Below are 15,969 nucleotides of genomic sequence, written 5' to 3'. Positions count from 1 at the left end.
CTTGTCCCAGAGGTGGTGGTGGTGGTGGTGGGGACAGGGGGGCCTTGAAGTTTCAACTGTGTGTCTGATCACATGATTACATGATTAGCTCAACTGGCAACCAGTTCCCATCCTTAAGCCCAGTCCAAAAGTTGCCTCACTGGCATAACAAAAGACACCTTTAGCTGTCTCATCACAAGAGATTTCAAAGTGGCCCACACCCCACAATGAAAGTCAGTGAGCTCTAATTTTTAGGAAAAGAAAATTTATAAGAAAAGTTCTTATACCCTTCATTTGCCAAGAACTATAGTTCTTAAAAGTTTTATGCCTAGAGGCGCCTGGGTGACTCAGTTGGTTGAGCGTCTGACTTTGGCTCAGGTCGTGATCTCACGGTTCATGGGTTCGAGCCCCATGACAGGCTCTGTGCTGACAGCTCAGAGCCTGGAGCCTGCTTCAGATTCTGTGTCTCCCTCTCTCTCTGCCCTTCCCCTCTTCGTGCTTTGTCTCTCTCTCAAAAATAAACATTAAAAAAAATTTTTTTTAAGTTTTATGCCTAGATGATGGTCAGATGGAGTGTGAATATTCGATCTTATTTAAAGGTTGTAGCAGGTTTATTATCCATAATCCAGTTTTTCTGGATTCTTATCTTGTAAATTTTTACTATTTCCTGATTGTTTGGATACTTCCAAAGTAGTGCCTGCATCAGTGTACTTTTCTGACAAAGATGTGACAAATAACCCATAAAGATCACATCCTTCAGGCCTTTGGTACTTAGAATTTGAAGTAACAGAGAACCAAGCCCCCAGCCGACATAGATTAGCTGTAGGATCTGCCATTATGACCATAAGTAACAAGTGCAAATACTCCAGGCTTCCAAAATGTTTCCCTTAGTAAACTGGGTATGAGATGCTGATTTCCATCTTTTTGGTATTTAACATGGCCGTGAGCATCTGGAAAGTAACAGCAGTTTGGTGGAAACTCCCCTTTTATAGCAAATGTGCAATGTGGAGGCTGATTTGGGGCAAAAACAATAAGGCAAAGTCATCCAAAGTGAAAAATTGGAACCTCAATTCCTCATTGTCCATAACTATCCCACATGTGTCTTAAGAACCACACACAGGAGAACACTGGCCAAGAAGTCCTGGGATTTTGAACTGCTTGCTATGGTCACTCAACAATGGAGTAAAAATTGGAATGAAAGCCTGGCATTCCTAATTTCCGATAAACGGTTATAGTCATAAAAATACATCTGGATATGGACCAAAAAGAAGTTGCAAAGGGTGGATTTGTTCTTGGACATTAGAGATAACATCAGAGAAAATCAGGAAAGCAGAAAGGAATGTGATAAATTGAATATACAATCTTAAACATCTTGTAAAAACAAAGGTGTTTCAAGGGGTTAAAGTTTGTGAGATCTTCCTGGGGCAAGGAGAATTTAGCTCAGACAGGACAACACGGTTGTATTTGCCAATTGGGGAACAACTTTTGGAACAGACTTGGTGAGGGGAGATATACAAAGAGAAGAAATCTAACATGAAGGAGGCTGCTGGCCAATTCCCTTCACAAGGAGACTACATCTTTTAGAGGTGGTATGAAAATGAATTTCAATTTTAGCAACAGTGTTTAAAATACTGAAGGACCTAACATATATCAAGTAGGCCTTTTCATCTCTGGTTTAAGCATAACATCCCCTGTGCACACACACATGGAATTAAGTTATAGAAACACATAAATGGTAAACATTAAGGACAAGGAAAAGGAGAGTGACACCTAAGTCAAGGGTGGCAGCAAAGGGCACATCTTGGCATTAGTGTCAATTCATCTATGTCCTCCCCTGAGCTCCTCTGGGGTATGGGTCATGGCTTACTCACTGGACATTCACAATAAATATTGTGCTCAGCATGTCAGTCAATGTGTTGTTTTGAAAATAAAATGACCTAGGAAAAAAGAATTTTAAGAGTGGAAAATCCATTAGCCAGTTATTTAACTACATTCTGGACCAAATTCTATTGGTGCATCAGCAAGGACTATTGAGTTCATTTGTTCCACAAACGCATGCAAAAATGTTCCTGGGGGCACCATGGCAGAAGGTGATGGACAATGCTAAAGTTATAACCATCAAGCTAGTTTAGGAGGAATGATACATTCTCAAGTACTTGCGATACAAGAAACTATATAACAACTTCTGTGTGTGTTCTCGAAGGCAATAAGCCTACAGACAGAATGCCATTACAAATATGTGACGAATCTGCTGGGTAATGGCGTTCTGTGATATACTTGAAATGGATTTAGTAGACATTTTTTATCTTGCAGAAAAAGAACCAGAGAATGTCTCATGCATTGTTTTCACTTGAGATGTCTTTAGACTTTCACATAGCTCTAGGCCACGTTAGTCAATATGAAAAAAATGCACTCAAGTTTTGCATGTGTGACAACCACAGGCTATTGAAGGCTTTTATATCTTGCAGATACTCATCCAGGAAATGAGCTGCCAGAATATGCGATGACACTAGAAGTTACATTTTGGAACCCACTTATATGTATGAGTATTTTTTGCAACTGTAGAAACCATGCTTTCTTTTAGTGTAAGCAGAAACATTTGCAAGCTCACAAGTATCTCATGCCCATTCAATTGGTCCAAATACATTGCAAGACAAGTAGCTCAAAACTTTCCCTCATAGGAAACAGGCAATCTAACCATATAAATAATTCAAGTGACCAGTTTGCATCTCTTCCTTATCAAGAGTTCTGACCTGTTGGCTGAGAACTGTCAACTTGAAGTATATAATGGCTTTTATAGTTACAGCCAGACAGACATCATCTAACATTTGATGGGCGTCTGCTAGATGCCAGTCACATTGAGCAAGTTATGAAGGGTCATTTCTTGCTCTGCCCAAAATCTGGATGAGGAGGCCCATATCACTTATTTACATATGTTCAAAATAAATGGTATATTCTTTGTAATTTTTAGTTAAATTTCGTAAATTTTAAATGCAAAATTATATCTCTTCTGGTGATTCAAAACTCTTATTACATTTAGTCAAATCATCACGATTATAAAGGATATGATACCTACCAAATAGTTATGCAAAATACATTTCATAAATGAACTTTAGATATTCTGTATTAAAGTAAGACTTCACACTTGTAACCACTACCTTTCAACACTGTACTGAGTCTTACCAATACAATAAGACTAGGAAAAAAAATGAAGTAAGCAATATACATATTGAAAATAAAAAGATACTTTTTTTCATCATTTTTTAACAGAGAAATGTTGGATGTCCCATCAATATGGTACAAGAACAAAGAGGATTCTTCTACATTGGTTATAAACAATTAGTATATAAAATAGAAATGATGATAGTGATTAATGATGACTAACATCCTCTATACAATTACTACATATAAGGCACTGATTAATTTAAGTGATTTTTGGGGGTAGATTCAGGTAATCCTGAACAACATTCCAATGAATTTTTCTCTTGCCATTATCACTTGATAGAAGAACTGAGCAAGATGTTAAATAACATACTGATTCCCCACTGGTTTGTAGTTTAACTACTCCCAAATTCAGTTGTCTGACATTATAGCCATAACCTTGGTCCTTGTGTTTGTTGTATTCCTTTCCCTGAAATCTTTGATTTTCTATATTTGGGCTCCAAACTCCAGCAGCCAAAAGTATAATTGTTAAGCCCAACACAGCCTTCTCAGAACACCAGTTAAAGTACAAATGTGGCATTTGTGAATATTGTGGAGAGATGCTTTATCACAACCACAGGACTATTGCCTTCATGTGTCTTCATCCAGGAAGCTCTATTGTCTGAAAGCTCTATTATCTTAAAGACTGAAAACAATTATAAGCTTACATTTCAAGTGAAATTAAAAGAATACATTTCTTCTAAATAGATGAAGTGCAAACTTTCTTCTCCAAAAATTTACTGAGAATCTCCCACCCTAGATGTAGACTACTCATTGCCACAGGCTATACAAAACTGTTTCTAATGTGTCATTAATCTTATAAAATTTTCTGCATGTTCCTCTAAAAGAACTACTCTAAATAACTATCTTTTTTATTTTCACACAAAGCTCTTCTTAAATAATCTTATTCACACATGTGGCTTCAGCTTCCACCATTAAATTTAAACCTTGAATCCATACCTCAAATCCAGTCTTTTTTTCGAAAATTCTGTAATGATATATCCAGTTACTTTTGGACTTCTTCAACTAGACTACTCAAACACCTTACTAAAATTCAACACGGCTTCTTCTTCTTTGTCCATACTTACCTCACTCCTTCCTAAGTTATTATATCTATCTTGTGACAATATCCACTATTTACTATACATTAAACATGTTTCTTCACAAGCATGGATGGCCTTTTATTGGAATTTTTAAAACAGTGTATATTCAACCAATGTTGAAGCTACTTAATTAGCACCATTAACTAAGTAGTATAATAAACTGTGTTAATTTTCCAAAAATACTGCCATACTTATGCTAATAAAAACAGAAACTAAATCTTGAGTAGAAAGAATACCCTTGTATTATTCAAATGGTATAATACCTGCAGATGTATCAATGAAATTTCAGAATAACCATGACTTAAAATTCTAGCCTGAGAAATATGAACTTGAAGAAAGATTAGTCCAATAACACTATATTAAAATGAAGAAACTGAAGATCAGAAAAAGTGGTAGTGTAAACACGTTTAATTTAGGGAAGATGGTGGTGTAGGAGGACGCTGGGCTCACTGCCTCCTGCTGACCACTTAGATTCCACCCACATCTGCCTAAATAACCCAGAAAACCACCAGAAGACTAGCAGGATGGACTCTCTGGAGCCAAGCTAGATGAGAGGCCCACGGAAGAGGGTAGGAAGGGTGGAGAGGCGATGCATGCTACACGGACTGGCGGGAGGGAGCTGGGGCGATGGAGGGGCAGCCCACCAGGCAAGGCAGAGCCCCCGAGTCTGGCTTGCAAAAGCGGAGGGGCCAGACTGCGTGAGTTCTGACAGCCAGTGGGACTTAACATCTGGAATGTTATATGTCAACAGCTCTGCTCCGAGAGCGGGAGGGCTAGAGGACAAACAGGAAGGAGAGTTGTCGAGCCCCGGAGGACAGAGCTCAGCTTGGCGGGGAACAAAGGGGTTGGGAAGAGCCATCTCCCTCACCCATCCCCCAGCCAAAATCCCAAAGGGACCAGTTCCCATCACGGAACTTGTTTGCACCACGCAAACACCCAACGCTGTGCTTCTGTGGATCCATCCCTCTGACAGGTCTGCCTCCCTCCCGGTGCCACAGGGCCCCTCCCGAAGCGAACCACCGAAAGCAAAGCCCCTCCCGCCCCTGTGCACCTTGCGGATCCACCCCGGGCTAATACGCCAGATCCCATTGAAGCAGCACCACCCTGGCAGTGTGCAAGTAGCCCAGACAGGGGCCACACCACTCCACAGGGAGTGCTGTCCCTGGGAGAGGGAAAGATAAGGTACACACCAGTCTGACTGTGGCCCCAGTGGTGGGCTGGGGGCAGACATCAGGTCTGACTGCGGCCCCGCCCACCAACACAAGTTACTCCAGACAGCACAAGGGAAGTGCCCTGCAGTTCCCCGCTACTCCAGGGACTATCCAAAATGATGAATTGGAAGAATTCTCTTCAAAAGAAACTCCAGGAAGTAGCGACAGCTAACAAATTGATCAAAACGATTTAAGTAATATAGCAGAAAATGAATTTAAAATAATAGTCATAAAATTAATCGCCGGGCTTGAAAAAAGTATAGAGGACAACAGAGAATCTATTACTACAGAGATCAAGGGACTAAGAAACAGTCAGGAGGAGCTAAAAAATGCTATAAATTAGCTGCAAAATAAAATGGAGGTGACCACAGCTCGGATTGAAGAGGCAGAGGAGAGAATAGGTGAATTAGAAGATAAAATTATGGAAAATGAGGAAGCTGAGAAAAACAGAGATTAAAAAAATCCAGGAGTATGAGGAGAGAATTAGAGAACTAAGTGACACAATTAAACATAATAATATACGCATAATTGGGATTCCAGAGGAGAAAGAGAGAGGGAAAGGTGCTGAAGGGGTACTTGAAGAAATAATAGCTGAGAACTTCCCTGATGTGGGGAAGGAAAAAGGCATTGAAATCCAAGAGGCACAGAGAAGTCTCTTCAGACGTACCTTGAATCGATCTTCTGCACGACATATCATAGTGAAACTGGCAAAATACAAGGATAAAGAGAAAATTCTGAAAGCAGCTAGGGATAAACGTGCTCTAACATATACAGGGAGACCGATAAGACTAGTGACGGATCTATCTACTGAAATTTGGCAGGCTAGAAAGGAATGGCAGGAAATCTTCAATGAGAGGAACAGAAAAAAATATGCAGCTGAAAATCCTTTATCTAACAAGTCTGTCACTTAGAATAGAAGGAGAGATCAAGGTCTTCCCAAACAAACAAAAACTGAAGGAATTCATCACCACTAAACCAGCCCTACAAGAGATCCTAAGGGGGATTCTGTGAGTGAAATGTTGCAAGGACCACAAAGTACCAGAGACATCACTACAAGCAGGAAACCTACAGACATCACAATGACTCTAAACCCATATCTTTCTATAATAACACTGAATGTAAATGGACTAAATGCGCCAACCAAAAGACACAGGGTATCAGAATGGATAAAAAAAAACAAGACCTATCTATTTGCTGTCTACAAGAGACTCATTTTAGACCTGAGGACACCTTCAGATTGAAAGTGAGGAGTTGGAGAACCATCTATCATGCTACTGGAAGTCAAAAGAAAGCTGGAGTAGCCATCCTTATATCAGACAAACTAGACTTTAAATTAAAGGCTATAACAAGAGATGAAGAAGGGCTTTATGTAATAATCACAGGGTCTATCCATCAGGAAGAGCTAACAATTATAAATGTCTATGTGCCAAATTCCGGAGCCCCCAAATATATAAAACAATTAATCACAAACATAAGCAACCTTATTGATAAGAATGTGGTAATTGCAAGGGACTTTAATACTCCACTTACAACAATGGATAGATCATCTAGACACAGGATCAATAAAGAAACAAAGGCCCTGAATGATACATTGGATCAGATGGACTTGACAGATATAGTTAGAACTCTGCATCCCAAAGCAACAGAATATACTTTCTTCTCGAGTGCACATGGAACATTCTCCAAGATAGATCATATACTGGGTCACAAAACAGCCCTTCATAAGTATACAAGAATTGAAATTGTACCATGCATACTTTCAGACCACAATGCTATGAAGCTTGAAATCAACCACAGGAAAAAGTCTGAAAAACCTCCAAAAGCATGGAGGTTAAAGAACACCCTACTACAGAATGAATGGGTCAACCAGGCAATTAGAGAAGAAATTAAGAAATATATGGAAACAAATGAAAATGAAAATACAATACAAACGCTTTGGGATGCAGTGAAGGCACTCCTGAGAGGAAAATACATTGCAATCCAGGCCTATCTCAAGAAACAAGAAAAATCTTGTTATACAAATCTAACAGCACACCTAAAGGAAATAGAAGCAGAACAGCAAAGACACCCCAAACCCTGCAGAAGAAGAGAAATAATAAAGATCAGAGCAGAAATAAACAATATAGAATCTAAAAAAACTGTAGAGCAGATCAATGAAACCAAGAGTTGGTTTTTTGAAAACATAAACAAAATTGATAAACCTCTAGCCAGGCTTCTCAAAAAGAAAAGGGAGATGACCCAAATAGATAAAATCATGAATGAAAATGGAATTATTACAACCAACCCCTTAGAAATACAAGCACTTATCAGGGAATACTATGACAAATTATATGCCAACAAACTGGACAACCTGGAAGAAATGGACAAATTCCTAAAAACCCACACATTTCCAAAACTCAAACAGGAAGAAATAGAAAGCTTGAACAGACACGTAACCAGCAAAGAAATTGAATCAGTTATCAAAAATCTCCCAACAAATAAGAGTCCAGGACCAGATGGCTTCCCAGGGAAATTCTGCCAGACATTTAAAGCAGAAATAATGCCTATCCTTCTCAAGCTATTCCAAAAAATAGAAAGGGAAGGAAAACTTCCAGACTCATTCTATGAAGCCAGCATTACTTTGATTCCTAAACCAGACAGAGACCCAGTAAAAAAAGAGAACTACAGGCCAATATCCCTGATGAATATGGATGCAAAATTTCTCAATAAGATACTAGCAAATAGAATTCAACAGCATATAAAAAGAATTATTCACCATGATCAAGTGGGATTCATTCCTGGGCTGCAGGGCTGGTTCAACATTCACAAATCAATCAATGTGATACATCACATTAATAAAAGAAAAGATAAGAACCATATGATCCTGTCAATCGATGCAGAAAAAGCATTTGACAAAATTCAGCATCCTTTCTTAATAAAAACCCTCAAAAAAGTCGGGATGGAAGGAACATACTTAAACATCATAAAAGCCATTTATGAAAAGCCCACAGGTAATATCATCCTCAGTGGGGAAAAAACTGAGAGCTTTCCCCCTGAGATCAGGAACACGACAGGGATGTCCACTCTCACCGCTGTTGTTTACATAGTGCTAGAAGTTGTAGCTTCAGCAATCAGACAACAAAAGGAAATCAAAGGCATCAAAATTGGCAAAGATGAAGTCAAGCTTTCACTTTTGCAGATGACATGATACTATACATGGAAAATCTGATAGACTCCACCAAAAGTCTGCTAGAACTGATACACGAATTCAGCAGTCACAGGATACAAAATCAATGTACAGAAATCAGTTGCATTCTTATACACTCATAATGAAGCAACAGAAAGACAAATAAAGAAACTGATCCCATTCACAATTGCACCAAGAAGCATAAAATACCTAGGAATAAACCTAACCAAAGATGTAAAAGATCTGTATGCTGAAAACTATAGAAACCTTATGAAAGAAATGGAAGAAGATATAAAGAAATGGAAAAACATTCCGTGCTCATGGATAGGAAGAATAAATATTGTCAAAATGTCAATACTACCCAAAGCTATCTACACATTCAATGCAATCCCAAACAGAATTGCACCAGCATTCTTCTTGAAACTAGAACAAGCAATCCTAAAATTCATATGGAACCACAAAAGGCCCCGAATAGCCAAAGTAATTTTGAAGAAGAAGACCAAAGCAGGAGGCATCACAATCCCAGGCTTTAGACTCTACTACAAAGCCGTAATCATCAAGACAGCATGGTATTGGCACAAAAACAGACACATAGACCAATGGAATAGAATAGAAACCCCAGAACTAGACCCACAAAAGTATGGCCAACTAATCTTTGACAAAGCAGGAAAGAATATCCAATGGAAAAAAGAAAGTTTGTCTCTTTAACAAATGGTGCTGGGAGAACTGGACAGCAACATGCAGAAGGATGAAACTAGACCACTTTCTTACACCATTCACAAAAATAAACTCAAAATGCATAAAGGACCTGAATGTGAGACAGGAAACCATCAAGACCCTAGAGGAGAAAGCAGGAAAAAACCTTTCTGACCTCAGCCGCAGCAATTTCTTACTTGACACATCCCCAAGGGCAAGGGAATTAAAAGCAAAAATGAACTATTGGGACCTCATGAAAATAAAAACCTTCTGCACAGCAAAGGAAACAATCAACAAAACTAAAAGGCAACCAACGGAATGGGAAAAGATATTTGCAAATGACATATCGGACAAAGGGCTAGTATCCAAAATCTATAGAGCTCACCAAACTCCACACCCGAAAAACAAATAACCCAGTGAAGAAATGGGCAGAAAACATGAATAGACACTTCTCTAAAGAAGACATCCGGATGGCCAACAGGCACATGAAAAGATGTTCAACGTCACTCCTCATCAGGGAAATACAAATCAAAACCACACTCAGATATCACCTCCCGCCAGTAAGAGTGGCCAAAATGAACAAATCAGGAGACTATAGATGCTGGAGAGGATGTGGAGAAACGGGAACCCTCTTCCACTGTTGGTGGGAATGCAAACTGGTGCAGCCGCTCTGGAAAACAGTGTGGAGGTTCCTTAAAAAATTAAAAATAGATCTACCCTATGACCCAGCAATAGCACTGCTAGGAATTTGCCCAAGGGATACAGAAGTGCTGATGCATTGAGGCACTTGTACCCCAATGTTTATAGCAGCACTCTCAACAATAGCCAAATTATGGAAAGAGCCTAAATGTCCATCAACTGATGAATGGATAAAGAAATTGTGGTTTATATACACAATGGAGTAGTATGTGGCAATGAGAAAGAATGAAATATGGCCTTTTGTAGCCACGTGGATGGAACTGGAGAGTGTGATGCTAAGTGAAATAAGTCAGGCAGAGAAAGACAGATACTATATGTTTTCACTTTTATGTGGATCCTGAGAAACTTAACAGAAGTCCATGGGGGAGGGGAAGAAAAAAAAAGAGGTTAGAGAGGGAGAGAGCCAAACCATAAGAGACTCTTAAAAACTGAGAACAAACTGAGGGTTGATGGGGGGTGGGAGGGAGGGGAGGGTGGGTGATGGGTATTGAGGAGGGCACCTGTTGGGATGAGCTCTGGGTGTTGTATGGAAATCCATTTGACAATAAATCTCATATTAAAAAAGTAAATAAGTAAACACGTTTAATTTAGCATTTAGATTTTTTTTGAAGCACCAAACACTTGATCACATTTTGTATGTCATCATAAATTATCATTTTAAATAATTTACAAGTTATAACCATAAATATACATCAGTTTGAAGCTATTATTGCAAATATAATCATTTACAACTATAGTTTTTTATAAAGTATTTTTCTTTTTTTTAAGTTTATTTATTTTGAGAGAAAGTGTGCATGCCAGCAGGGGAGGGGGCAAAGAGAGAGGGAGAGAGAGAATCTCATGCAGCCTCCTCACCGTCAGTGCAGAGCCTACAGAGGGCTTGAACCCACAAACTGTAAGATCATTACCTGATTGGAAATCAAGAGTCAGATGCTCAACCAACTGAGCCACCCAGGTGCCCAAATTTACAATTATAATTTTATATAAAGCTATAGTTTGATTTAAAGCTAGGAGCAAATTGTGGTTATCAATACAAAACACTGTACATATAATCTGTAGTGATTTCTCTCTACTCAACAAAATACAACTTTCCACTATCTTAGAAAAAGTAAGTTGGAACACATATGATAAATAACATACAAGGCAATACTTCATTTGCATCACGTATAGCAAGATATGTGTTTAAACATTTATTATAGGTTTCTCACGAAATAGAAAGAAAGGCTTTAAAGACCATCTATTTTCTACTACTATCATGTAAATTTAGTACCAAAATGTATACATAGACTTCCCTGCACTCATGTTCCTCCCACTAACTCAGGGCAAAATTCAGAGTAGATTAATTAATTGTGAGGTTAATTTACTTTTAAAAATTTGTTGCTCATGTAGTTACCCAATACACCAAACACAAGTGAGTTGGTTTTAGAATCAGTCTATTTTAAACCTCTGACCATATTTTGGTTAAAGCCAAAGACTTAGAGATCCTTTATTTTAGTAGAAATAGCTTATCTGGACTTACAGGTAATTTAAAGAGGGCGTCGTATTTTGTAATAATTGAACGTTCATCATCTGAAAGCCAAGTGTATACAGTATTATTTTGGATCATACCAGTATAGGAATCAATGACTTGGCCGCGTTAGACTTTCATTGGACAGTCTCAGCGCGCCCCCTATGGTACTGTGGTTAAAACATGAAGTAACTAAAGTGAAATAACACAGAATTAACTTTTCTAGTATCACTTGTCACACTCTTTCACTCAACGAAAAAGGTAAGTGAAAACCTGACATTTTATTTGGTTCAGTGGATCTATGGATGAACAGTTATTTTCACAGTGGAGAGGATCCATTGTGAAATAAGCCCGCACACATCGTTTAAACTGACTTAACTTTTTTCTTTTTCTTTTGTTTTTTGTTTTGTTTTTGTTTTGTTTTGTTTTGTTTTGTTTTACTACACAATCAATATTTTCCACTACCATCACAAAGTTATCCTCCCGTTTCTTCTTCCTCCCTGTGTGTGTGTGTGTGTGCCCGGATGTGTCGGCGTGAGCCCAGCGCGCCTCGGTCTCCGTCTCCCTAACGCCGCGCCCCGAGGCTCCGGGAAGCAGGTGCCGCGGGGCACGGACTCTTACCTGGGCTCCGACGAGAAGGCAACCTCCGAGCAGCAGCCACCCCCAGACGTGGGGCGACGCTCCCGGCCCGGCCATGCCTGGACCAGCCCGAGCGAGAAGACGGACGCTCACCCCGGAGCCTGGAGAGGCTCCCCACTCGCAACTTGGCCAACGCGGGGCAAACTTGTGGCCGGGAGCGCGGCGCAGCTGGGGCGGCGGGAGCGCGTCTCGGATCCCCGTCCTGCGCGCCGCCGCCCGCGCCTCGGTCGGGTCTGCCGGGGAGAGCGGCTCGGCTCCCGGCCTTGACTCACCGCCCCACGAGGCCCGCGTGGGAGAGGGGGGCGCTCTCGGACCACCCCGCCCCCCCGCCCCCGATCCCGGCGCGCCCCGCGTGGAGGCAGGAGGGGCGGAGGGACGCTCGCGCTCCTCCTCAAAGTCTCTGCGTCCCGCAGCCCAGAGGACCCGAGGGCCTCGGACCCTGGGCGCTGCTGCCGCCATCCGCAGCTCCCGCCGTCTCTACTTCTGTCCACTCTGTACCGGCTTCCAACCCGCTGTCTCTTGGGGCGCCCTGGGTCCTCGGGGAGTGGTCTCAAAGTTCCCTGCTGTCCAGAAGAGCCACCAGCCAAGGCAGGCCCTGGGTAGTGTGGTGTGCGACACGTGTGTGCTAAGCACTGTCCACAACCCTCTCAAGTTCTCAGATTGCCTCCATCTCAACATACATCAGCACCTCAATATTTATAAAGACATGTCGATTTGCCGCCTAGAATACTGAACTCATGATGTAGAAACTTAAATTTCTTACACCTATTAAAGAACAATTCTGGCTCGATATGAAAATACGAATTTTTAATCATTGGTGGATGATGCTTCAGTTAATGAAATTTAGGAACAAGCTTCTGTTGCCTTTATTGCAACATTTCACTGTGTGATCCATATTTATTTATCCCCCTGAAGCAAGCTGTACAAAATGCCTCGGATACACTGATTAACATTGTGCAGTATATACATGCAAATTATCCCTAGTTTATGCAGTTATTGAAAAATAGAAGATGATTTATTTAATGGTCTTGTATTATTTGCCAATGTTCATTAGTTAACTTTAGAAGAGTTCTACAAAATTTGTTTGAAACAAAAAGAATCCTTGACAAATATTCAATATTCAAAGGCCAAAAATACAGTAATGTAACTTATGTTCTCTCACTGCTACCACACTACAGATAAACAAGCTAAATTTGAAGCTCCAAGGAAAGTAAAAGCTTATTTTTGACTTATTAAAGAGGCCCCAAAATTTATAGTGAGTTTAAAATAGCTTAATACAAATCAGTACAAATAATTTTAAACAATTTCTAGCATTAGTATACAGAAGATCTTAATTTTATCAGCAGTATTATGTAAACTTGCTGCAAAATCTGCAAGATAAGTTGGAAGACTGCTTTGCTATATACAAAATTTTAAATTGCTTTGCAATTTATTCAATACTCCTTCATTTCAATATTAATAATACCATGTTGGTGTAAGAATTAGGAGATTTACTTAATACGTACAAATTAAAATGTATTTCTGTTGCAAATACAGTATTTAAGCTGAGATGTGCTATAAGGATTACATACCAACTTTATGTAATATGATAATACAACAACAAAAAGAATATACAGTGTCTCACCATTATATTTTATATCATTGTTATTGATAAACATTGGACTAAATTAGATATATTCTTTTTGTAATGTTTATTTATTTTTGAGAGAGAGAGAGGGAGACACAGAATCTGAAGCAGGCTCCAGGCTCTGAGCTGTCAGCACAGAGCCTTACGTGGCACTCGAACTCACACACCATGAGATCATGACCTGAGCCAAAGTCAGATGCTTAACCGACTAAGCCACCCAGGCACCCTGAAATTAAATATATTCTTAAAATCACCTGTTCTTCATTACTTTTAAATTCCATATATGGACCATATTATATTTGTTTTGGACAAAACTGTTCTAGAATAAAACTTAAGTTACCTCATACCCTTCCCAAAAGATGTGCCCTCTCACCACTTCTTTTTTTTTAATATGAAATTTATTGTCAAATTGGTTTCCATACAGTGCCCAGTGCCCCTCCCAACAGGTGCCCTCCTCAATACTCATCACCCACCGTCCCCTCCCTCCTACCCCCATCAGCCCTCAGTTTGTTCTCAGTTTTTAAGAGTCTCTTACGTTTTGATTCCCTCCCTCTCTAACCTTTTTTTTTTCTTATCCCTTCTTACAACGTTTTACTGGAAGTCCTACTTAATATAATAAGACAAGAAAAGAAAATTAAAAGCTTACAGATTGGAAAGAAAAAAAAATAAAATTGTCTTTGGTTGCAGATGACATGATTATCTATGTAGAAAAAAAAAAAACCACTCCTGGAACTAAGAAGTGATTATAGCAGAATTGAAAGTTATATGGTTAATACACAAACATCAATAACTTTCCTATATGTTAACAATGAGAATGTAGAATTTGAAGTTAAAAGCACGCTACCATTTGTATCATCATCAAAAAAAATACTTAGGTATAAATCTAACGTAATATCTATAAGGCCTATATGAAGAAAACTACAAATACTGATTTAAAGAAATCAAGGAATAACTACATAAATGGAAAGGTATTTCATGTCCATGGATAAGAAGACAGTAATATCAAGATGTCAGTTCTTCCCAACTTGATCCATAGATTAAATGCAATTCTGGTCAAAATCCCAGCAAGCTATTTTGTGGATATTGACAAACTGATTCTGAACTTTATATGGAGAGGCAAAAGACCCAGAATAGCCAACACAACATTGAAAAAGAAGAGAGTTGTAGAACTGACACTCCCCAATTTTAAAACTTACTGTAAAGCTACAGTAATCAAGACAGTGTGGTATGAGTGAAAAAATAGACCAATCAGTGGAATACGCAGACCAGAAACAGATCCCCTATGTATAATCAACTGATGTTTGACAACAGATCAAAGGTAATACAATGGATCAAAGGTAGTCTTTTCAATAAATGGTTCTCGAACAACTGGACATCCACATGCAAAAAAGTAAACTAGATTCAGACCTTACACTACTCACAAAAATGTATTCAAAATGGATTGCTTACTCAAATGTAAAACACAAAACTATAAAACTCCTAGAAGATAACATAGGAGAAAATCTAGATAACAGGAGTATTGACAATGACTTTTTAGATGAACATCAAAGACATGATCTATGAAAAAAAGAATTGGTAACCTAGACTTCACTAAAGTTTAAAAAATTCTGTACTAATGACAAGGATATTTACTCTCACTACTGTTGTTCGACATAGTACTGGAAGTCCTAGCCCCAGCAATCAGACAACAAAAAGAAATTAAAGGCATACATATTGGCAAGGAAGATGTCAAACTTTCACTCTTCACAGACAACATGATATTCTACATGGAAACCCAAAAGATTCCACCAAAAAAACTTCTAGAACTGATCCATGAATTCAGAAAAGTCACAGAATATATAATCAATGTACAGAAATTGGTTGCATTTCTATACACCAATAATGAAGCAACACAAAGAGAAATCAAAGAATAGATCCCATTTACAACTGCACTAAAACCCGTGAAATACCTAGGAATAAATTTAACCAAAGAAATAAAAGATCTGTACACTGAAAACTATAGAAAGTTTATGAAAGAAATTGAAGAAGAAATAAAGAAATGGGAAAACATTCCATGCTCATGGATTGGGAGAACAAATACTGTTAAAATGTCTATAATTTCCAAAGCAATCTGCACATTAAATGCAATCCCTATTCTTCAC

General features: G+C 39.0%; 1 protein-coding gene across 4 annotated transcripts in view; it reads right to left on the bottom strand.

Moving 5' to 3' along the window:
• The window catches only part of LOC132673459 (uncharacterized), a 57,892-nt gene extending 45,056 nt beyond the window's left edge, over positions 1–12,836 (bottom strand). For 3 of the 4 annotated variants that reach the window (XR_009608065.3, XM_078450940.2, XM_078450939.2), the window contains exon 1: positions 12,184–12,836. Coding sequence is in view for 3 of the 4 variants with exons in the window: in XM_078450940.2 (XP_078307066.2) it covers positions 12,184–12,660 (477 nt within the window). In the remaining variant the exon portion in view is untranslated. Of the gene's footprint in view, positions 1–1,850; positions 1,917–12,183 lie in introns of all 4 variants that reach the window. The other variant, XM_081796350.1, reaches the window with a different exon arrangement.
• Positions 12,837–15,969: the final 3,133 nt, after the last annotated feature.

The sequence above is a fragment of the Panthera onca genome, chromosome C1, assembly GCF_046562875.1.
Source record: "Panthera onca isolate mPanOnc1 chromosome C1, mPanOnc1 haplotype 2, whole genome shotgun sequence".
NCBI classification, from domain to species: domain Eukaryota; kingdom Metazoa; phylum Chordata; class Mammalia; order Carnivora; family Felidae; genus Panthera; species Panthera onca.
Note: the sequence above shows the minus strand (reverse complement) of the source record. Positions and strands in the feature narration are given on the sequence as shown.